At 45.2% G+C, this 25,529-nt stretch overlaps 1 protein-coding gene across 2 annotated transcripts in view; it reads right to left on the reverse strand.

Moving 5' to 3' along the window:
• FAM168A (family with sequence similarity 168 member A) overlaps window positions 1-25,529 on the reverse strand; it is a 129,138-nt gene that overhangs the window by 49,513 nt on the left and 54,096 nt on the right. For both annotated transcript variants that reach the window (XM_053934812.1, XM_053934811.1), the window contains exon 3: window positions 13,951-14,038. In XM_053934812.1, coding sequence (XP_053790787.1) covers window positions 13,951-14,020 — 70 coding nt within the window. In that variant the 5' untranslated portion in view covers window positions 14,021-14,038. The remainder of the gene's footprint in view (window positions 1-13,950; window positions 14,039-25,529) is intronic.

The raw sequence follows: 25,529 nt of genomic DNA on the forward strand, positions 1-25,529 counted from the left end.
ATTAAACTGTGGGCAGGTTCTTTCTTCAACTGAGGGATTGAAACGACCTTGGTCTCGCTGGAAAAATGTGTTGGGATTGACAGCACGGAAGGAAAGGCTCGTGGTTAGTGACTGGATCAGTAAACTGGGGACGTGGAATGTGTGCCACGCATGGAAATACCTGGACACCTCCCTGTGGAGGCTCTTGATTTACACCAGGAGCGAGAGCAAGCTGCAAGATTCCTCTAAAAATAAGGAGTAATAAAATAAAAGACTCTAACATTGCCAAATCCTATGGAACCTGCACTGCTTGCCAACAACGTTAGAAGTCCTGCCATCCATCAAATCTCCCCGTTCCAGAGAATGCCAAGTCCTCCCGCTTGGTGAAGGTGGATAGAGAAACTCAGGGTGACATTCCCTGCCTTTTGAAGGTGACTGGCTTTGCATTTACTTTGGAAAGTTGCTCTGAAGGAATATGTTAGAAGCCTGAACATCCACACTTCCTAAATATCCGGGAGTTGGGCTTTTCCAATAGGTAACGTTTGCTCCCATTGCTCCTTGTGCATTTGTTCACAGTCAAAGCCATTCCAGGCCTGCACACTGGCAGGAACTCCTCACTTTGCTCCTTAAATACTTCTGAAAGCAACGATTTTGGGATAAACTTCCCAGGAGAGGCTTCTCCAAGGCCAGAACAGGGCCAGATGGGTTGGAGCTGCTGCCAGATGGAGCGGCCGAGAAGCACCTGGACCACCTTGAGCGGGCAATTAGTCAAGGGAGCCCCAGGGATGATTCAACCATTGCTTAATGTGAGAGCTGGAAGGCAAACAAGGGGATGGATCGATGGCACTTGAGTCAGTGCCCAGCAGGATTTGATCCCGGGCTCAACGCAAACGCCTCCGGAATTTCCCTTTGCTTGCGCACCGGTTCTTCCCGCTCCTTTACACCAGGCTACGGTCCTGAAGACTTTGTTTTCACAGGAAAAACAAAAGTGAAAGTGTCGCCCCTCATTCTGAGCTTCTTCAGGAAGCCCTGGGAGAGCTGACCCCAAATTCAGTTAAAACCAAGGATGGGAAACGTCTCGGCAAGCTGGAAATTTGATGCAGTGTAATTTTGCTAAAATATCACAGCAAGCTGAGGAAACCAAGCCTGCTTTTTGGGGTGTGTCATCACAGAGAGAAAATCTCCTGGTGTGTAAAAATTTTGCAGATTTTCTGTTCCTATGTCTTTGTTTACTCCTAAAGGCATTGGAGCAGGATCTGCATTTAGGAGAAGTTACAAAATCCTGGAATGGTTCGGATTAGAAGGGACCTTCTACTACGTCAGGTTGCTTTGAGCTGTGTCCAACACAGCCTTGAACATTCCCAGGGATGGGCAGCCACAATTTCTCTGGGCAATTCCCATAGGAAAATCTGAAAAAAGTCCCCCTTCCTTCCAAAATCACATTACCTCCTGAATTTTCTGCTACGTGCAAGTGGAAGGAAACTTCATTTTTCCATGCCTGGAGATAAATTTCTCATTGCACGTCCCTGTAGCTGCTGCTCCCAAAGTTGGAGAAAGAACAGATCATGGTGGATTTTATAACCAACATTGTCTCTCAGAATTAATTCACTGGTCACAGACATGCAAATAAAAACCAAATAATAATGCCCTAATAATGTGATCAGCCCTGAATTAGGCAGGCAGATGGATGAGATGATTGTTGGAGATCCCTTCCAACAGTAATGGTCTATTCTGTTCTGTTCTATTCTATCCCTTGCAATCCTAAATAATGTGAAAAGAACAAAAATCCAAGGAACAAAACCCAAAAACATAAGCAGTGTTATCAATACCTTTCATATATTATATTAGTTATAACCTTTATTACCAATTAACAGCCATTAGAATAAAGTAGTGATTGAGGAAAGCTAAATGGCCTCTTAACCACACATGGAAAGGGCAAAGGAATTATTCTGGGAACAGCACATGGCCAGAATTCTGTGGGAACATTTAAATACAGCCACACACCTCTCAATCAACATCAACATCAAATCAGGGTAATTATGCCACGTCCTCTACGTGTAGCAGAACAACAACAAAAATTTAAAGGGATTTATAGATTATTATTTCAATTAAGTTCTCCAGCCTCAGCATCAGGATTTATCATTGTCACATCTCACAGGATGCTGAGCAACATCCTGATAAAAATCTTCCCACCACTGTTAGTGCTACAAAAATCCACCATATTTCATACTCTCCCTTGTATCTGCAGAGCAGAACTGAGCCATCAGCCTTCCCAGGAAATCCTGCTGCCAAAATAACCTTTCAATCCTAGAGATGAGGGCTGTGTTATGCAGGATTCATGTTTTATTTGTGTTCTGCATGGAAAAGGCAAACTCAGACACACCAGAGAGCAAAAGGACTCTGATGAGCACTGAGATTGTGCAAGCAAGAGGCATTAAAAACTTCTGATTGCTCTTACCAGCTGTAAAAAGATGCAGAGTCACCTGAACAGCAAAAGGATTTCATTATCCCAGAGAGGGGAAGATTTTACACCATTTAAATAGATTTTTTACCATCAATGATAAGCTCCTGAGCCTCTCTAGAGGTTTAAAATTATTGATAGAAATATTATCTGTATGAGAAGCTGTGGCTGCCCCTGGATCCCTGAAGTGTCCAAGGCCAGGTTGGATGGGGCTTGGAGGAATCTGGGATAGTGGAAGGTTGAGTGGAGCTCAGAGTTCAGCTGGTATTAATGACACAACAATTTAAGATGTCTAAGAAACTACTGAACACCTCTAACAGTTATTAGATGTGGGAAAAAAAACATTCCCCAGTTCAGTGGAAACCCTCATTCAGGGTGTGATGGATACAAATAAAAAGCCTGCACAGTCTCAGCCACCTTCCAGAAAGACCTGAGGAAAAAAATCAAAGCCCATGAACAGAGGAGGATCACAAAGTAGTTTTATTTCCCTTTTTACTTGAGGTGATTTGTAATATTTTATTGATTTGTAATATATTAATTAAAAGCCAGTAAATGTTCAGTTGATTGAGCAAATGTTACTCCAGTAAAACTTCTTGGTAAATTGACAGACAGAAAAGTTCATTTCTGTGAGGCTTTTTTTCCCCCCAAAAAACCCAGCAACTAAAAATTAACACTTTATGTGTCCTGTTCAAGCTCCTCTATAGTTTTTCATTTTCCCTTGTATTTTTTTCCCCCAGTGGCCTATGCAGAATGTAAAGTTTTCAGACAGAATTTAATGCAAAAAAAAAAAATAGGGTCATATGCAAAGAATACAATAAAAAATAGGGTCATAAGCAAAGAATACAAGAGCTCGGGCACAACAGGAAATGTAAATGTTAAAAATCACACAAGAGAAGATAATATTAATAAAAAAGAAGTGCCCACAATACAACAAAAGCAGTGGCAGAGCCACTGCACCGAGCATCCCTCAAGGCTGATGGAGGGATGGGCTGACCTCAGAGGCCTCTGCCTTTCCTGACTTCCAGACTTCTGTGGGGCTCATTAAAGGCTCCAAGCACAAAGCATCAAACACTTCAAGGAAAAGTTGGTCTCCATGGGAATAGAGGACAAACTAAAAATAACCATAAGCCAGCATTTTAACAATTTTGCAGGAGATTGTCATGGCAATGAAGAGAGTTGTAACCTGTTGTCATGATAACCAAAGTTTTACATTAATGGGAAAGCATTCCACTTCCACTTCATCTTTATTCATAATGGATCCAGCATCTTCCATGGGGGAATTTCCACGTTAGTGCCTTCAAGGAACCAGAGAGCTTGGGAGAAGCAAGGGAGGGATAAAGGACTGTGGGGATTAAAAGAAAAATTTAAAACTCCACAGCCAAAGTGAAGCACCAACTGGAGGGAAAAAAACCCAGGGAGGAGAATCCTTTGACAGATGAAGGATTTTGGGTAGGAATTCTTGGCTGGGAGGGTGGGCAGGCCCTGGCACAGGTGTGCCCAGAGCAGATGTGGCTGTCTCTGGATCCCTGGAAATGTCCAAGGCCAGACTGGATGGGGCTTGGAGCAGCCTGGGACAGTGGAAGGTGTCCCTGCCCATGGCAGGGGGTGGCACTGGGTGGATTTTAAGGTCCCTCCCAACCCAAACCAGTCTGGGATTTCGTGACTCAAGCCCCATCTTGACAATCTCTTCTGAAACCAGAGTTCCCAACACATTAAATATCACAGAATGTCCAGTTTTTCAAGACACCCAAACTAGGGGGAAATAATCTGGATTTCCAGTCCAGAGGAGGGCTGGAGTCCCTCTGCTCTGGGGCCAGGCTGGGAGAGCTGGGGGTGTTGGGTGTAAGTGACCAACCTGCTGCTCGTGCACTCAGTGAGACCCTCAATCGTATTAATGGGCTCAGAGCAAACCATGCCTTGTTTGATGACAACATAATTGTTATTTTTGTGGAAAACTGCTCTGCTCACCCCAAAATTACTATGATAGTCCATTATACTACTGTTTCCTTAACTGTTTTAAGGGGAGAGAAAAATTATTCTGGCCACAGAGTGCCTGCACAGAACACACCCTCTTTGCCTTCAGCACAGCACAGAATGGTCTTCACCTCAACAGAGCTCCTAAATTGAAATAAAAAGAACTAGAGGCAAACAGAAGTTCAGATGCCTAAACACATTCATCTTTCTGAAGGAAACTCTTCATTGCTCAGCTGTAAAAATCAAGGTTCTCCCCTATGTGATTTCATTTGCAGTCACCACGTGCTTTGCATCTCCTGGAAGTGCCACGGAATCAACCTCTTCTCCCTGGAGATGGATGCTCTTTGCTGCCAAACATGAGGTCTCTAATGATGAGGCACAGAAATGTCATTTTTAAGTGTAAATAGTTGGCAACAAATCAAGCATAAAGTGGATGTTTCCTTTGGTCGCTTACTAAAGTGAATTTTGTAACTATGAGCTCTGAAGTTTCACCTGTCACAATTCCAAGGTTTCTTCCTTGTACTTCTTCTCCCAAACCCTCCCCTTTACTGCTCTCAGTCTTGGGAGAGCTCACCTTTTCAGCCCAACTTCTTCTTTATTCTACCTGTCCCTGAAGATTATTTTGTTGGCAAAGTGGAACTCCTCAGAGCTGCTCCCAGGAAGGGCTCTGGGCTGCCAGCTCGCTGGGAACAAGGGGCTGGGGAGCAGAGAGGAGAGGGGCAGAGCCAGCACCGGCTGGTGGTCACACACTGCTGCTCTTCCTGGCACTACCAAAGTCCTGGCTGTCTTTCCTCAGGTCACTGCTGAAGTGGGAGCTCAGGACAGGTGAGACAGGGCTCTGCTGGAGCAGTTCCAGAGGAGACCCCAGAGCCAGGCTGGCAGAGCTGGGGGTGCTCACCTGGGGAGGAGAAGGCTCCAGGGAGAGCTCAGAGGGCTAAAGGGGCCTGAAGGGGCTCCAGGAGAGCTGGAGAGGGACTGGGGACAAGGCATGGAGGGACAGGACACAGGGAATGGCTCCCACTGCCAGAGGGCAGGGATGGATGGGATAAAGGGAAGGAATTGTTCCCTGGGAGGCCCTGGCACAGGGTGCCCAGAGCAGCTGTGGCTGCCTCTGGATCCCTGGCAGTGTCCAAAGCCAGGCTGGATGGGGCTTGGAGCAGCCTGGGACAGTGGAATGTGTCCCTGCCCATGGAACGGGGTAGAACCTTTAAGGTCCCTTCCAACTCAAACCATCCTGGAAATCTGTGATCTTCTCTCTGTACCACCAGTTCATCACCAGAAGCCCAAGCCTTTGCACCCTGCCACAAAAGCTGATTTTTTTTTTTCCCCAGATGAAGGATAGCAGCTCATTCTGGGAATTCAAAGGGCTTTACATGACGAGGCTGTTGACAAATCCATTCCTGTAAAAAGACCTGGAGGTGGCAATTCCCACAAGGAAAGGAGCACTTCCCACCAGCAGCAGAAATCCAGGGGTCGGGCCGGGGGGAAGGAGCAGTGGGGGCCAGGGGAGGAGAAGGGAAAAAAGGCTGCAACTCTAAAGAGTCTTTCAGGACTCATTTATTCGAGCAGTGCCAAGGCAGCTCACTGCTGCAATATTTTCTTCCTGCACTCAGAGCCAGGGCTTTGGGATCTAATAAATCATGGCTGGCCGCAGAGACATTAAAATTCCAGCCCAGTGCTGCATCAGATGAAACGGGGCCGAGTGCCAGCGAGCGCAGGGAGAGGGAAGGGCAGCCACACACACTTTAAAATAAGTATATGAATGCATTTGCATATGAGCAACACCTGATTTTGGCTTCACACCAGGCTAAGTCTAATGGAACAGAACAGCAAAACAGATATGCAACTGGAGGATCTTTAAGGACCCTCCCAACCCAAACCATTCTGGGATTCTGTGATTAATAAACTCAACCGCTCCGCTTCAGGAAAGCTGATCCCCATTAAATGAGAAATAAGATATTAGGTATAAAGCACAGTAGGAAAACAGACCCAGTAATTAACAGATCTGGTACAAACCAGGGAGTTATTTCTGAAGCTCATAAAAGCCTTTTCCAAGCCTGGGCCAGCTCACGTTTCTGTCTGTACAAACCTCTGTGCTGGATCACATTGACTGCACCCGGTGTGAGAAATAATTGTGCACCGGGAGGGAAGAAAAACTCAATATTTAATCTGAAAACATTTTTGCAGCAGTCAAGCCACTAAATTTTAATTTATTACCTTCAGCCTGAAAAAAAAAAAAAAACATAACAAGGATCTGACCACTTATTTGCTGTGCAAGATGAAAAAAAAAAGGTGTGGGGGGAAGGAAAGGCAGCAAATATTAAGGGTTTTCAACGGATCACAAGGCAGCCTTGGAGCTTATTTGCAATCATTTAATTGAAGCACCTGGGGATTTAAGAGGTATTGAATGTGTGGGGTGCAAACATGCACAGAGGAAAACAAGCCAGCATATGAATTTGAACTGCAAGTGGCAGAAAGAAATATGCAGGAAAAGGCCTTTGTTTTAGACTGGGTGAGATTTTAACTCTGGATGAGACTCCCTGAAATGCGGGGTGCCGGGGCCAGGAGATGTTTCCATCCTGGGTTATGAACCCCCATCTCCAACTTGCAGAATGACAAGGTCACGCTCCAGCTCCATGGAGCCTGTGGCAAAGGTTCCCAAATTCCCCATCCCCGGGGGATTTCAAAGCTGTGTGGATGTGGCACTTGGGGACCTGGGCCAGTGGTGGCTTTGGCAGTGCTGGGGGACATCTGGGCTTGGATCATATTAAAGCTCTTTTCCAGCTTCATTGATTCTGTGATGCTGAAATGGCCAATGTGATTTTGACTTCCTACACAGAGGCTCCTTGTTCAGGAGCAGAGCAAGAGGAACTTAGGAAAAAATATGGAAGCGAAGGGAACACGCAGAAAAATAAGTTTTAAATTGAAAACAATTGATCATGGCTAAAACGAGGAAAAAGGAGATGGCTCAGAAATACACTAGAAATTAATAAGCCACCCAAACCCAGTTTCATTCTCTGATATACACACACTAAGAAAGGAGACAACAAAAAATCCCTTCAATTATCAATTTTAATACTCAATGTGTACTTAAAAGCCAAAAGCACTAGATAGAGTTTGTCTATATGCAATTTAAGACAGAAATTTGGGAGGGCTTGGTTAAAAATAAAGATTCTCTTTTCCCCAGGTGAGTGAAGAACTTCACAAGATGTACCTGTACTCTGTAAAAGCAATTGAGACACAAGAAAATTCTCTGTTCATCTTTTAGTTTTTTTAAACTGAGCACTTTTCTCTTCAAAACATGTTTTCAAGGCCATCATTTTTTTTTTCTCCACCTATGCTTTTTACTTCTCTGCCTCACAATTTTTCCCCAGCCCTCTTCAAGCATGGCCATTTAATCTTTTTATTTCTTTTCCACCAAGAGAAAAACCAAAATCAATACTGCAGCCAAGAAATGATGCAGAAATAAAGCAGTTGCATGGACTCACCCGAGCCTGGAGGAGGAGAAGGCCCACAATGAGGTCATTTGGGAAAACAGAACATGAGTATTGTTTGCTTTTAAGATCGGAGGCTATTCTGTTTCTTCACAATACAGGGGGACTCAAAAGCCTGTAAAACCTTCCTCCAAACAGTTACAAAACAAAGGGTGAGGGATGCTTCCCAAAGTTTCTATGAACTCCTTGGAAGGCTGGCATCTGCAAAGGAGCTGAGTGGATGTCATGAATTATTTTAGAACCACAGAGTCAGTAAGGATGGAAAAGCCCTCCAAGACCATCGAGTCCAATTGTCCCCCAGCACTGCCAAGGCCACCACTGCCCCATGTCCCCAAGTGCCACATCCACATGGCTTTGGAACAATTCCAGGGAGGATGATTCCACCATTGCCCTGAGCAACCTCTGCCACTCACAAACATCCCTAATCTGACCCAAACCCCTCTGCTTCCTTCTCCCAAACAACAAACTACTCCTCCCTCCTTCCCTTAGTGGCTTTATGCTTTTTACAACCTCAAGGAAGTCCTTAAGTTAATTCATTAGGAAGATGGTCATTTATCCACTGTGCTGAAACTCAGCAGCTTCCAACACTGAGGAATTCAGCAAGTTGTTTGGATGTATTCCCCTACAAAAATCACACATTTAAACATGAAAACAATGAGAGCCTACACAAGTCACAGCTCATTCTTCTCCCAGTCAAGGAGGATTTTCCTGTCTGCTCTATACACACCAATTAATAAACATGAAGAAACGCCAGAGGAAAAATATTCACTGTATCCACTTCATACATTTTTAATCACCCTGAAATCAATTCAACACCCTGAACACGGTTTAGAATTCCTGTTTTACAGACCCAGTAAGAGACGGATTGTCTAATTAAATCCAGGAGTGGCATTTCCCAATCAATGGAAGGGGCTGACGTGCATGCACATCTTAGAGCAGAAGGAGAAGGAAGGACAGAGCACCTCAACCCTACCATTTGCCCCGACTTCCTCAGTGCTCCCCATAAAAATGCTGAGGAATGCCAAAAAGAAAGAGAAAAAATATAAGGTTCATCCCCTTTCACAGAGGTGTGAAAGAACATGGTTGGTGTGGCAAGGTCCAGCATTTCCAGAGAACAACACAGCCAAATTATAACCGTAAGTTAATAAGGAAGGCTGAAATCATGCCTAGAATTATCTTTGTCCCACAGAGAGTATGCAAAGAAGGATGAAAAGCCGACAGCAGAAATCCTATCGGGGCATCCTTCCATCTTCTACAACATCGAAGGCCACCAACTTTCAACATCACAGTAAACTAAAGGAACAGTCAGGAGTAAATGAGGTCACTCCTCACATGTGCAGCTGTGTCTGAAGTTCAGCAGTGAACACAAATGACAGGGATTAGGACAGGAACACACGTGAGAAACCTTCACCTCCTGTCCTGCCAACAAAACCAACAGCCAGAGGGCACAGACTCCCTCTGCTCATCATTATGTCCAAACAAATGTTGTGGTTTCACCTTGGGGAGGAAAAAATATGACAAAACTTGGGAATTTTCAACTTGGGAGTGCTGCAAACAGCCCAACTCAGGGATGTGTCTTGCTCTTCAAGACCATGAAGGGGTCCTATGCAGGGAAAGCCCCTCTGCTCTGGAGCCAGCCTGGCAGAGCTGGGGGTGCTCACCTGGAGAGGAGAAGGCTCCAGGGAGAGCTCAGAGCCTTTGCAGGGCCTAAAGGGGCTCCAGGAGAGCTGGAGAGGGACTGGGGACAAGGGATAGAGGGACAGGACAAGGAGGAATGGCTTCCCAGAGGGCAGGGATGGATGGGATATTGGGAAGGAATTGTTCCCTGGCACAGGGTACCCAGAACAGCTGTGGCTGCCCCTGGATTCCTGGAAGTGTCTCAGGCCAGGCTGGACTGGGCTTGGAGCGCCCTGGGACAGTGGGAGGTGTCCCTGCCCAAGGGACAGGGAGGCTGGGCATTGGGATGAGGTGTTCTTCCAGGTCCCTTCCAGAAACCATCCCGGGATTCCGCGAGCATCCCTCCCGAGCAGGCGCTGCCGCAGCAGCAGCTGTGCAGCTGTGGCTGCCCCTGGATTCCTGGAAGTGTCTCAGGCCAGGCTGGACACTGAGGCTTGGAGCAGCCTGGGCCAGTAGGAGGTGTCCCTGCCCAAGGCTGGGCATTGGGATGAGGTGTTCTTCCAGGTTCTTTCCAGAAACCATCCCGGGATTCCGCGAGCATCCCTCCCGAGCAGGCGCTGCCGCAGCAGGACCTGAGGACTGCCACGACACGAACCCCCTGGAGATTTCCCAACCGGCTCCGCATCTTTGGGCTCTTGGATTTTATTACCATTTATTATTTAGGAATAACTGCAGCGAACACGGAGTCAGCCTAGCGGAGGTTCATGAATCACAGCAGCTTATCAGCATATTAATCAGCTCCTGGTAGGGAGAGGGGAAACGGTGTGAGCTATCACAAACACTTTATAGTTTCACGCTTGAAGTCAAACAAGCTCCAGGAGAGACTGATTCTTCATCCCTGATTCCACACCAATGGGCTAATCTATTTACTGCAGCACTGGTGCCTTCCTGCAGTGGGGGCAAGGAAATGGGAAGGGTAACGTGCCAAAGGAACACCGGGTGCTTCAGCAGCCCCCCTTTGGGGCAGGTAAAGTGAATTCTACCAAGAACAAAAAAAAGCAAATTGGAGGCCTTAAATAAATTAGCCTCAATTAAAACAACAGCTTACATGACGATCCAACTTAATTACAGTCTGGTTTAATTGAATAGTAAACAAGGCTGAAACACTGCTGCTGATGTTCCAAAATGCGTGGAATTAGCGGAGTGGAAGCTGTCACCAGCCGGGCACGAGGAGCCAGGACTTGGAGCACAAAGCTGGCGTTGGGCAGATGTAGCTCTGTCTGCAACCAGAATATTCTCCCTGTGTCACCTTCCCTCAGCTCATAGCTGCTCAACCAGCAGCAGGAAACACTGCCAGCAGAAGTTATTCTCCTCCTCTTTCAGTTCCCAACGAAAAAAAATGGGAAAGAGGGTGCAATTCAACAGATCTGGGGGTTCTAAGGACCCCAAAAATGAGACACAGGAGAAGCCACAAGTGCTTAATAAATCCCTTAGTTCAAACACATGGATTGTTTTCATAAAGATTTCTCCTATGAGTTGAACAATTCTGATTTTATCTCACCAAGTGACTGTATTTTAAAACTTCCTTTTATAAACGTAATTATTATTTCCCATAAAAATCCAGCCAATCCAGACCGCACTTGAAAAATGATTTAGGAAATAACTGTCCTTCACACTTCCATTAAGGAAGATCAAAATGGAAAACTCAAGAATCTGAATAAACGGATGCTTCATCAAGTACTTGAGTATGTGCCAAGGATTTCCCATTCTCCCTAACTCAAGGATTTCCTATTTTCCCTAACAGCCAATCTGGCAGAAAAAAATTGGATTATTTATCTTGCAATGGACCTCTCTCCCTGCTCTGCCAAGAAACAACACTGAAGTCAGAACGAGAAGAAAATCATTAAAACTCAGATTAAAACTCATTATTTCAGCCTAAAGCTATCCTATGAATAAAAATAATAAACAAAATACTAATTAGTATAAAGCATTCACATTTAGCACAAAAAAAAAACCCACACAAGCATAGAATTCAACCTGCCAGTATCTTAATTACTATCCCTGCTTTCTTCCTGCCTCTATCCCACCTGAGTTTTATTCCACAGCTCTTTTCATAGCTGCTCAGACCACCCTCAGGAGTTGCCTGTCTATTCTCTACAGAGGATAAAATTTAAATTTTCTCCTCCTCATTCACTATAGAACTTTGAGTCTTTCATTACATATTCAAACAAATTCAAATTTAAAAGGGTTTGTAATACTATTTGCCCAGGAAAAAAAAAAAAAAAAAAAAAAAAAAAAGCTTTCTGTTAAATACTTTTTGACTTCTAGTTTGTGACTTCACTGTAAGAGTTCAGCCCACTGACTCCTTACCTTCCACCTGGGCAATGGAACAATCCAGCAGGAACATTCCTGCTGTGCTGTCCTACATCTGTTTCTTTGTTTTACCACTGACAAAACCGAGGACCTTGTTTTAATTTTTCCAGTCTGATCTGCCTCCAGCATTTTCCTCCAAGATTATCCTGCACGTCCACCACTGATTTCATTGCATTTACCACAAATTCTGGAAGACAAATGCCTGAAGGATGGTTTGGGATGAAACCATGGGGGCCACATCCTCCTGATCCCTGCATGGATCAAAGCTGGCACAAGTCAAATTTTAAAGAGTTAAGGGCACAGTTGGAACTTCACAGTGATGATCCTGCAGGTAACTTTAGAAGACAACATCCCATTAATGTTGGCATTTGACTAATTCCAAATGGAGTCCTGCAGAATTCATGTGTTCAAGACCAGGCTGGACGGGGCTTGGAGCAACCTGGTCTATGGAAGGTGGAACCAGATGAGCTTTAAGGTCCATTCCCACCTAAACTATTCTGGAATTCCATGAATCCCTTCATCTAAAGCAGAATTCTCCCTCTAAAATTCTTTTAGAAAGGTCAAGGTCCAAATTCTGACCAATCTGCACCTCAATATTTAAATTAAATTGTCTTGTCAAGTGCCAGAAGCAGCTGCTAAGACACCCAGGACTGTGTGAAAGCAGATACAGAAATGCACATTGAGTGGATATTAAGGTAGAGCTTTAACCACATGCCAAAAAAAAAAAAAAAAATCAATGTAAAGTGGGAGAGAAGTAGCCTCTTGTGCTGGAAAGCCACAAAATTCCTGTAATTTCCAGAGCAGGAAAATAACTGTGCACTTATGAGCTCGTTCTATCACCCAAGCACTGCTGGAGTCCACAGTCTTCTCACAATGGGGAGATTTTTGAAGAGACTTTTTCACAGAGATTGTTTTTTTTTTTGTTCAAGCCTCTCATGCTTTGACTGTGAGACCAAAGTTGCCCCAAGCTACAGTATCTCCAACAAAGCAGCTGCATAAATTGGAATGGGAAAAAAGAAAGGATGAATAAAAATGGGGCAAAACGCCTTTGAGGAACTCTCTGCTCTGCGGAGTCTCAGACAGGGCTCCTCACAGCCCCACTGATCCACCAGCTGGAAGAGCTGCCAAACTCAACCAGAATATTCCACGCACAAAGCAGCTGAGAGTATTTGATGCTCATTCCCATCTGCTGGTGACCACTCTCCTCCACAAAAGCACATTCCCAAATAATTCCACACATCAGGTGAAAGTCAACGCAAATAGAAAGCAGGAAGCCCTAACACAACGTGACACCCAATAGCTGATTACTTTCCCCAAAATGGTATAAAAAGGAGTTTTCCAGGGCTGATTTTGTAAGGGGGTTACAAGATCAAAACAAGTCAAGGTGAACACAATCCACAGGGAAAACCAGATACACCTGAACTGGGATTTTCTTTTTCCAAAGCACCATTTTTCTCCCAAATGAATTCTTTCCATACCAGTACACTTTAGCTCCCCACTAGTTACATAATGATGGTAAACATCTTTCTCGAGTATTAAGGATGACATTTTTAGACAACTCAGTTCTAAAGAAGTTTTCAAACAGACAACAGACTGGCTCTTCCACATAATATTAACTCAACCAAAGCACAACTTGAAATATTTTAAAAAAATCAGGCAGTACTGTAGCTTAAGTCACCACCTATCACAATACCTGGACGTTCTCCAAACAAGGGCCCTGAACCTCATTTCCATAGCTGGATTATTCCAGCACGTGCACCCCAGTGGTTCAGGGCAGCCCCTGAGGGGAGCCCTCCTGCTGGACTGTCCCAGCACCTGCTGGCATGTTTGTTAAAATAAAGAAAAAAGCCCTTTGGATCCTTTTCCTTAGGCTTTCCAGGGCATCCTCTTCGCAGCAGTTCAGCCCCAACTCTTCTCACCACCCTCGCCGAAGGGTTTTTCCTGCCAGTCACGGTCCCATCCGGCTCCCTGATGGGAAACCTTTCTCCCTCACTAAGGGATTAGCCACCACCACACGCAGCCACCCAGGCAAAGCCACAACCCCCGTCCTACCTGTATAGGCCATGTTCTTCGGGTTGCCGTAGGGAGCCCCAGGTTGGACGGGGCTGTAAACAGGATTCATGGTGGAAGACCGGGAACTCTGAGGACAAAAGAAAAGCAGAGTTGAGACGGTTGCCTTGCGTTGGCTCCCGAGTCGCTGTCTGTGCAGAGTCCTGATAGCATCACCCTGTTAGAATTCCAGACACAGACAGCTGTGAAGGAAGGGATTTACAACCAGACGTTACAACCAGATAGCATATTTAATAATTCAAGTTTTGGATCTCTCCGTTAATTCCCACAACTTCTCCAGCGCTGCATATTCTGCCTACAAATGTACCCGGAGCAGATTCATCTCCCACATCCCTGCTCCAGGGGGGGGCTCAGGACTCATGACCCCACTTCCAGCTTGAGATGAACAAAGAGGAGGAGCCACAAAGTCAGCCAAGGAATTCTCCCCCTTGGAAGAGCGAGCAGTTCTTGGGTGATAAAACCAACCGTGCCGAAGGCCTGACCTTTCCGAAAGCAGCGGATAAAAGACCGTTCGCCGCTGGCGAGATGCAGGAGGGCAAGTCTTGGTGAGCTTTCAGCGTGAGCTGACTGTGAAAACCTGCAGGCCAAGGCTTGGATCCTGCGTGGGGCTGGGCAGGGCCACCCCCTGATCCCACCCGTGTCCCACGGGGAGACTCTGTCACGGAGCTCCCGTGAGCGAGGAGATTCCCACGGCCCTCGTGCTCCCCTCTCCGATAACAACGACGAAGCCGGGTCAGCTTCTTGTGGGTTTTATTTAGAGGAAAGCAAGTAACTTGGGAATTTGTGTCTCCCAACTGTCAGTTAAGCAACTGGCTCAGTTAATTATCTTAATGAAGCACATTCTCAGTTCTGATTAATGGGAAAATCAGTCATTAAGCTTTATTAGGCGACGCATTTGTCTCCACAGCTATCTAGTGGTAATTTCACACCAGAACCAAACCCATCTTGCTTCAAAATCTGGGGGTTTTGTTAAAATGTGTTATTTTACAGTTCATAAATAACACCATTCGCTCCAAACAAGTCCCTCATGATGGGGACACAATTTGTTACATCATTAACTCCTTTCACTTCACCTCCGGAGAGTAAACAAGTCAAACGTTACGTGTTAGCACCGATTGACTTGACAACAATTAGTGCTTAATTAATTAGCTGTCCCTCCACCCCCAAGTTAGCACTGAAGGAGCCATTCTCACAGCAAAGGAAATCAGGGCTATGAGCAAGTGGGAAGAGACAGGGAGACTCGGAATTCCATCGGTGGCTCCACTAGCACACTGCATTAAGAGCATTAAGAAGATCTTTAAGAAAATCAGTGTAGGACCAGGCTGCCCCATCCCAGGAACTGCCCAAAGCCAGGTTGGATGGGGCTTGGAGCATCTGATCTAGTGGAAGCTGTCCCTGCCCACGGGACTGGATGAGCTTTAAGGTCCCTTCCAACCCAAATCATTCTGTGATTTTATGAAATAAAATATAGGAGGGTAACACTTCACCTTTCCATTGTTCCTTCCCAAAAACCACCCAGTGACAGCTGGACCTGCTCCCAGACAGGGCTGGAATCACGGCTGCTTTTCTAAAGTGCCTTTTCAATGCCAGCATAATTTCATTTGTACTCTTGTGTGCGGAAAGAGTATAAAAAAATCATAATTCAGGGGAAAAAAAAAAAAAAAAAAGACTGCATATGTGTGGCTTGCATTAGGTGTTGTACCAAATGGTAAAAGCAAAATGCTCTTATTGAGAAGGATGAAAGAAAATGCTTTTTATCCCAGATAAAAATGTTGTAACCTTGATGGGGGCTTGAGAGCTTGTGAGGAAGAGGTTTGTGCTTCCTCCCTGCTTTGTATGCAGGGTGGGATTTCCAGACAGCAGGAAAGAGCCCCTGCAAACTGCATTTGGGAGGGATGATTTTCTCTCCCATTCTGCAAGACAATGCCATCCGAAAATACATTTGAAATTCATTGCAGGCACCATGTTGTGGCATTGAAACAGCTACACTGAAATGGGAATAAAACAGGATTAGCAAAATTAAACCTTCTCCACTGCCAGAACCTGCAGAGTTCGCTTGTGGCCATGAATGCCCAACAAAAAGACTACTAAAAATTAATTATAAACAGACAAACACCAGTGCTGCTCTATTGCAGCAGCTTCCAGTGCTTCCTAATCCCTGAGACAGCCACGCTCAGTTGCTCCGAGAGACTCCAGCAAGGAGTAACTCCAGCAGGAATGCCATGGGAATAAGCTGCTAGCAAACAGACCCGGGATACTTTGTGGCTGTAACCTGGTTACGTTTTCATCTATTTTATCCTTCCTGTGAAAGTGCAGGACACGCTCCCATCCCACCAGGGAACTGCTCCACACGAAGGGCAAACAGAGCCGCAAGGGAGGGCGGGAATGGGTCGGTGTGGCCTTGGCAGAGCTGGGGAATGGTTGGACTCCATGACTTTGGAGGGCTTTTCCAGCTTTGGAGGGCTTTTCCAGCCTTGGAGGGCTTTCCCAGCCTTATTGACTCTGTGATTCCATGAGCGTGTGTCCCCCACTCCTGGGAATCAGGGATCACCACATCTCCAAACTCCTACGGACACAGGAGATCAGGAACATCTCATCCCACTGCTTTCCCCCATCACTGGTTTACTTGGTGCCTTTGGGAACACTGTGCCCAGATCCCCCCGTCTCCACAGGGCAGGGTTTGCAACCCTCATCATTACGGTTGGAAAAGATCTCCAAGACCATCAAGTCCAACCTCTGACCCAATATAAAAGCTGAAAGAATAAAGCAGGCATGGAAAATCCAGGAAGTTAACGAAGTTATTATCATTATCTTTTCAGAACAAAGGAATGGAATCTTTACAAACAGAGAAACAAATATATTTTGCAGGGTTTTTAAAACAGCGACATGGACAGGTGAGTCTTTCACGCTCTCCAAAAATTAAACAGTAGCTCTGAACTTGAAATGAAAAGAGTAAACAATGGAAAAGGCAGCTGTTCTGAACAACAGACATTTTTTCCATTTTCCTTCAAGTCATTCCTTGTGTCAAGGTGATTTTCCCTTTAAACTCCCATTGCCTTGTTTTTTGTGGCACTGGGATGCAATGCCTTTTGAGAGCCCCGTTCCTTACACTCAGGAGAGAGGGTACGATTTTCTCTATGTGCCAAAAGCAATTTATTTCACATCAGGTGGCACAAAACCAACATGAGAGTGTATGAACAAAGAAAAGAGATACTTTTCTTCCTTGACCCGCACATCACCTCTTTAAATGAATTTTATACAAATTGCATGCTAATAATATTCAGCCAAAGTCTCCTTGAACATGAAAAGGCCTCCTGACCTTACACTTCATGCAAATTCCACTAATTTTCTGACAATTTTTCCCTTAAGTCGTTTGAAGCTTGACCCTCACTTGGGATCCACCAAACAATAATTAAATTACCTTCCAATTCATCTGTTAAAAGTTAAACTAGGCAAGTTACAAGGGTATCCCCAAAAAAGTCTGGGACAGTGGGCACGAGCTCAGAGATTCGTTTCCACAATGAGCAGCTTCTTCTTTAATTTATTCTTTTTTTTAGTGACACCTTAACTTAAGAGTTGACTGAACATCTCACATGTGAAACAAAATATTGAACCTGTTATAGAAATGTAACAGGGTTTTATATTATATATATACATATATATATAAAAATATAAATAAAAATATATTTTATATTTATACATATATATATATATATATAATGTGAACATATCAGGTTGACACATGGAAACCCAGACTGGTTTGGGTGGGAAAGACATGAAAGATCATCTAACTCTGAGCCTTGCCATGGGCAGGGACACCTCCCACTATCCCAGGTTGCCTTCCTCTCTCCAGGTGAACTCCCCCAGCTCCCAAAAATTTACAGTCCTACAGCATCTTCTGTCAGATCCACCTCCAAACCAGGACAGGGGCACTCAGATCTTCACTGAGGAGACACAGGAGAGTGTCCTGGGAGAAAAAATCCCAAGGAGCCACATTCTCATCACCTGCTGCTTCCTCTGAGATGAAGAATTAAATAATCGGGCTTCTCCAATCGAGAAAAGCCTGACATCTCTAACAGCAACAAGCCCTTTTGTCTTCATTGTACAAAAAATGAAATGGATCATTTATAAGCACAAAGCAGCTCTTGACTTTGGAATTTGCTGACCTCAGACTGCCCAAAGAAATAAATGCTGAGGCAGGAAAAATCTCGACCTTTCGTTTGCTGAAGTTTATGATCTGCTTAAAAGCCAGAGGATCAAAAAATGATAATTCAGTAATTAATTCAATTTAATATTTTATACTGCATATTGAAATACTGTACAGGAAATCCCTGTCCTCCCTAAAAAAGCCTAGGAAGATGGGATCTCTTATTGCACAAGTGAACCTGAATATAGGTGGCAAAATACCTGCACATTGTGTTTGCCTGTTTGAATTATGCAGAGCTTACACAAACACCCCTCTGAGCCTAAATAAATGAGAAATGATTGAATCATACGCTCACAGACTGGTTTGGATTGGGAGGAACCTTAAAGCTCATCCAGTTCCAAGCCCCTGCCATGGGCAGGGACACCTTCCACCAAGCCCCATTCAACCTGGACTCGAACCAGTTCCCCCAGAAGAAATTTCAGAATGAGAAAAACCAAAAGATTCTGGCACATCTGGGGTTATATTAACTTGTTTCCAGAGAAGAAAATGTCTTAATGCAGATGAATTCTGTGCTGCAAATTCCCAGCCTTTTATCTGCAAGTCTGATGGGTTTCACCAGCAGGTAACCAATAAATACATGTATTTTTTAAAAGATCTAACATATCTGCCCCAGTGAGTCCCAAACCATTCTCAGCAGTTCTCAAACGACTTCCTTGATATATTCCTATTAATTTCTCTAACTTGAGGCCTTGCTGGCTTTCCCTTTGGAGATGAACCCTGCTGTACTCTTGTACTCGGCGCTCTCCGACTGAGCCATGGCCTCCTCCAGCTGATTATCTCCATTCTTTTGTCTTCCCTATCCTACTTCATTATGTTCTGCTGGAAAGGCTTCTAGGAACACGCAGCTTGAAGACACTTCTCTCTGCTCCTTCCTTTCCACAAGCACTGCCTTGGGAGATTTGGGTTGGCCACCAGGAAAAGCCTGGATTATAAACATCCATCCCACAACATCACCCAGGCGCTACAAAAAACAGAACAAAATATTCTTAGTTATCTTTCTTATCTGAGCCCTCTCGAGCTGCTTCAGACCTTTCTCCCAGCCAACCACTGCTCCTTCTCCTGAGAGAAGCTGCACTGCAGGAGTCAGACACAACAACCAGACACAAGAGTAAAATCCACAAAAAGACAATTTCTGACACTAATAAATATAATCCTCCCCCCTTCCAAGCTCTTTAAAAATATGAAATAACGGATCACCTCTTTGGCTTTGTTTTACAGATGCAGAGAAGATGCAGGAGAGCAACGGGTTCAAGGGTGAGCTCACTGGGAGCATTGGAATAGGTGGAATAACCATCCCTGGAAGTGTTCAGGGAACACAGGTCAGTGGTGGCCTTGGCCTGGGTTCACAGTTGGACTCGATGGTCTCAGAGGGCTTTTCCAACCTAAATGATTCCATGATTCTAGGGTAAACCAGACCATGCTGGCAGGACCAGGATTCAGGTCTAATATCCACTTTCCATCACATTATCCTCAAAGACAAGTCTTAATTTACGTTTTGCTCCAAAATTTCCAACCACTGCCACTAATTACCCTCCCTCCATTTTTATAATTACTCCCCCCAAGATGGGAGAATCCCTTTGAAGCCATATCCAAATATTGAAAACATGACTCCTTCCCATGGATTGTAATAGGATAAACATCTGGATTTGTCTGGGAGTCAATCACACCATACAAAGTTGGCACATCAGCAATACAATATTCCTGGAATTAAAAACAGATGAGGGCAGAGATATCCTTGTAATAACAGATGGGTCAGGCTTCCCTGGGCTTTATTTGGTCAAATCCACTGTGCTGCAGGTTTTGGCTGTAATTTGTCACTTCCAGCCACGGCTGTTCCTCATTGCTCTCTAACAATCTTCACCCAGGTCCTCTTTTCTGGTCACTTTTGGGATGTCTTCTCTGGTCAAGACTGGAAACCCAAGGCAGGGTTGAGGAGCAGCTCCAGCCCCACTTTCCCATCGGGCAGCACAGCAAATCTCTCCCTGTCCTCTTCTCTTCCTCTGCTCACACTGATGGATGGACCCAGATGGGGTTTAGAGACTGGGGAACAGGAAGATGAACAGTGCAAACAGAGGGGATCAATCCTCCCTAATAGTCCCTTCTTCCTTAAATATTTTGGAATCTTCTTTCTGAAACAAAGCAGCACCAGGGAAGATGAAGCAGGGCCCAGGCTAAATCTGTCAGCAGGAAGGGAGCTTTGGCAAGAAGTTTGTTTATCATCGTCTTTTTGTAATTTTGTGTTGGCAAGAGGCTCTGTGTTAACAAGCCCAGGAGCCTGAAAGTCTTTCCCATCCATAGGACAGGCAGACAGTGGCATTCCCTCACTCCATTTGGAAACCAAGCTACATGGAAGGAGAAAAACAGACTCCAGATTTATGCTGGGCTTGATGTGCCCCACCAAAACCCAGAAAATATATGGGGCAACTCGGTACCACCTGAAAAATAAGCAAAAGGAGTTCCTGACTTTTTGGGGGAAAGCTGCCAAGTGATGAACAAACAGAGCTCAAATTAAGACATTAAGAAAATCACAACAATCATAGGCAGAGCTCAGTAAAACAACCAGCACAACAGAAAACAAGCTTACACAGATGACCACGACAGAAATCTTTAAATGAAGGCTACAGATGTCTGTAAAGCTGTCCCAGGCCTCAAACACAAGTCAAACATTCCAAACAGGAATTTCCAGGGGTTAGTGGCAGACACTGTATAAGGGACAAGAGGCAGTAATCAGTGCACGTATGGCATGATCCCTGACACATGCAATATGCACTCAATTAGCATATTCATATTTCACAACCACTGGAAAAGCCAAGAATTTTCCAGCCTGCCATTACAGAAGATTTTGAAGTGCTTTTATTCACCTAAACACTCGTCCAGGTTTCCAGTGAATACACCCAGCCCAAAACCAGGAATGCTTTTGCAGCAACACAAAGGAAAGGGCTGAAAGGCCACAGCAAGTCAACAATTAACACTTTTCACAGATTTCTGGACATACCTTCCCGCACTAAAGAGCGGGAAGAGAAGTTTGAAGGAGTTTACAGCTTGCAGTTTATATGAAGAAAAAAAGAACTACTAAATCTCCAGCATATCATGGCTAGAAAACCCAGTTTTGCTTCCTTGTTTCCCTTCAGGGGGATAAGACCAGTTTGGGGAATGAATGGCAGGGCAGAAATGGCAGATCAGCCATTCCCTTCTTCCTTAAAATAACAGTGAGTGCTGAGAGCAAAGAAAAACAGTAAAAAAAGTCTTGGAAGTGTCTCGGAAACATTCAAAAGGAAAAGATTAGTCTGAAGCACCAAGCAAACATCAGCCTTCCCACGTGAACATCTGTACTCGTCTCAGATCGATCCCTCCTGGCTGCCAGGTCAAGGAGCAGAGGAGGCAGAGCTCCAAAAGCCAGAGCTTCAGCATCCACGCAGGTTAAACAATCACAAAATCACACAATGGTTTGGGTTGGGAGCCACCCTGAAAATCCTCCAGTTCCACCAATTCCACGGGCAGGGACACCTTCCACTAGCCCAGGCTGCTCCAAGCCCTGTCCAGCCTGGCCTTGGGCAATTCCAGGGATCCAGGAGCAGCCACAGCTGCTCTGGCACCCTGTGCCAGGCCTGCCCATCCTCCCAGGGAACAATTTCTAATTCCCAATATCCCATCCATCCCTGCCCTCTGGCAGTGGGAAGCCATTCCCTGTGTCCTGTCCCTCCATCCCTTGTCCCAAATCCCATTCTTGCTGGCAGTGCCAGGGGAACATTTGGACTCAATGTCCTTGGAGGCTGTTTCCAAGTTTAACAATTCCATGTCTGTACCTATGACTGATAATTTAATTATTCTTAGAATTCAGCGTTGCTTTTACAACACACTCAGGTGTAGCTGGAATAAACCCACTTGGTTTAAGCACACAGAGCTGTCTGTAGCCTCACAGCTTCATATTATAAACTCTGCAGAGAAAAAGCCTTTTAATATTGCACAAAAGATCCCAGCACACATTACACAGCAATTCCATGATTTACAGTGCACGCCCTTATTTGTGCCTTTTTGAAAAAGAAGGAAAAAAAAAATCAGGCCTTTGATTTGCAACCAATTTGTGACACATTTCTTTTCATGCTGATAAGCCTCATCTCTGCACATAATAAGGCTTTTTTTCTGCCATCATTTCTCCCTAACAATTCAATTTTCGTCTTAAATGAACTCTATCAATCATACAACAGGTGCACATCACCTACTCAAGAGACAGATTTCATTTCTCTGTCCTCTGACAATGCCCAAATTGATAATAACTGTGATAAAACCCCCAGCGTGGTAAGGGACTAATTTTGGTAAGATTCGCTCTATTTTTTTAATGAATTCACAAGTTTTTTTCCAAGCCTGGAAAATAAACTCAGTATTCCCAGAAGATGTTTTGTGAAATACTGGTGGCATGTTTTTCATTTCCTTAATAAACAACAGCAACTGAGTTCCTGTTCGTTCTGTTCAATGATTAATTCAGCTTTAAGAGATGATTCCAACAGCAAGGAAGAACTAACAGGGGATCTAGAAGGAATGAAATATATAATAAACAGCCCAGTAGGCAGCACACACTGTGGGTAGGAGAGAAACCAGACTGGATGTGCATCCTCTGGACGATGTGACCTGCACAGGGAACACAGGGAAAGCACAGGGCAGGGCCTGGGCAACCTTCACAGGAATTGCCAGGCAACAGGAGTGAAAAAAATGTCCTTGAGGGAAAGAAAAGGAGGGCAAATTATGAGAGTAGCCACGACCTCTACGATCTGGAGAGCCTGGGAATACACACTTCAGAAAGAACAAATGTTAGACAGCAAGACACTTCCCCAAGGTCCCCCCCTTCTCTGTATTCTTTTCTCAAATTGACTTCCTTCAATAAGTGATCTGGTTATTCCTTTTCAATTAATAATATGCCTCTAATCACATTTTAAAATATATATTTTATATTTTCATTTCTTTACCCACGTGAATTTAAACACAATGGTGCCTGCATTTAGAGCACAGTGAACAACACCCCATAAAGTATTTCCACATCAATTTCCCAGGGCACAGGTGTCCCTCACTGGCATTGGTGGGGCTGTGCCATCCCACCAGCATCCCTCCACGTGCAGAACACCCCTAGTGCAATGCCAGAGGAAGATGGAAGGTACACAAAACAAGGAGAGGAGGATGCACTTCACACCCCTCTGTTTTCCCTGGAAATTAAAACCCAGCTGTGCCCAGATTTCTGTATCAGCACAACGGTGTCAGATTTGTCCTCCCAGTGTGGCTGAGGGCTATGGAAATGTAATTACAAAGGGTTTTAGGGTGGCACTTTTAATTTCCCCCTCAGGCAGCCTGTTTGCCACAGGCAGCAGCTCATCTGTGTGTTCTGTGGGTGTTTAAGCCCTTGGCAGAGGAAGCCCAGGTTTCCCCTGCTCCCACTTTTAGTTTGTAAATGAACATGAGCCTGCAGGTATTTCCAGCTCGGTGTGGATGAGCTGAGGTGAAGCTGCCATTGATGTCCTCACATCCCTCCTTTGTTCAGCTCAGCCAACACTAAAAGCAGCTCTAAAACCATGAAACACGTGCCTGATCCTCTCCTGGTCTTTTATCTGATGTATAATACCTGTCCACTGGCTGGAAAGAGAAAGGGAGGGGAGGACTGATACTGAAGGACAGGAGCACCATTTTGGAAGGATTTTATTCTGCATTTTAACAGGAGAACACAACGTGTTGGCAGAAGCTAAATATTATTATTAGCAAAAGGTTCTTCACCCAGATGGAGCACTGGAATGGGCACGGCCCCAAGGCTGCCAGGGCTCCAGGAGTGTTTGAACAAGACTCAGGAATGCACAGGGTGGGATGGTTGGGGTGTCTGTGCAGGGCCAGCAGTTGGATTTTGATGCTTGTGGGTTCCTTCCAGCTCAGGATGATTCTATGATCTGTCAAGGCAGCCTTGCAGAAGGAACAGAGCAGAATTCCCATCCCCACAGCAGCAGGAGCTCCATAGCTACACTCCTGAGCTCTTGCTGACCCAGGACTTGTAATCTCCTTCTGCTGGAGCATATTTGATACAAATGCTAATCCTCCTGATTTGCAATTCACTGCTGCCATCTGATCCTGCAAATCTTCTGCAGACATCAGAGCGGGCAAACAGAGAACTGAACACGGGACAGAACTGCTCAGGCTGTGCTGCCAATTACCAGCAATTAAGAGGGCACTCAAAAAAATCCTCACCAGCCCCTGAACCACCTCGGGAACTCGGAGCTGGCATCACTGCCTGTGCCTCTCCAGCCTTCTGCACCCCGCTGTGTGCAGCCTGTCTCAGCCACGGCTCCTGGACAATGTGTGCCACGAGTGACCGACTGCAGCCAGGCCACAGCCCCAGCATGGCTCCAGCAGAGGACAGCCCGTGCTGGGGAGGGAACTTTGCTCCACAGGTGCCACGTGGAGGAGCAGGATCTCTCCAGAGCTCCAGATCTGTCACTTGCACATTAAAATGCCAGCTGAGGGCTTTGTGACAGTCTAACAGCCAGCTGGATATGGTGCATTATGGAAGCCCAGACTTTGCGTTGGAAGGGGATTAAAACCATCCAGTTCCACTCCCTGCCATGGACAGGGACACCTTTCACTGTCCCAGGTTGCTCCAAACCCTGTCCAGCCTGGCCTTGGACACTTCCAAGGATGCAGGGGCAGCCCCAGCTTCTCTGGGCACCCTGTGCCAGGGTCTCCCCACCCTCACAGACAGGAATTCCTTCCCAAGGTCTAATCTAAATTCATCCTCCTTCAGTTTAAAACCATTCCACCCTTGTCCTATCCCCTGTGCTGAATTCTTCTGCTGCTGCCTATTTATAAAATATTGTGACAATCCTGAGATCAATAGGAAAGCCGTGTAAACTGAAGGAAGCTCCTGGAGGAATGCAGGGGGACCAGATTAGAAACTTAGAGGGGGAAATTACAGAGGCAGAGGGAATGCAAAAGCAGCAAGTGCATCCCTGAGTCCAAAACCAGGAACAGAGGCTGAGTCACGGCTGCTATATTTGGTATAAATCCAGAGAAATCATTCCTAAAATAGGTTAACAAAATACTAAGAAGCAGAAAAAGGAAATTCCATCTTGAATATAGAGTGAAAAACTCCATCTCAGAGAGTTTAACGTGGTAAGGAAAGCCCTGGGGTCACCAGCATCCAAAGGGAATGAAATACTGGTGTAGCTGAAGAGGATCTTTGTAAGACATAATCCTGCAATTACAAAAGAGCCCCATAAAAATACAACTCCATTTCCCATCTTGTAATCCAGTCCTTAACACTTGCTTTCACCAGCAAAGAAAAAGCATCCTGTTCTCTTGGGCTTTTTAAGGCTGTGCAGTG

Source organism: Vidua chalybeata, chromosome 2, assembly GCF_026979565.1.
Source record: "Vidua chalybeata isolate OUT-0048 chromosome 2, bVidCha1 merged haplotype, whole genome shotgun sequence".
Lineage (NCBI taxonomy): Eukaryota > Metazoa > Chordata > Aves > Passeriformes > Viduidae > Vidua > Vidua chalybeata.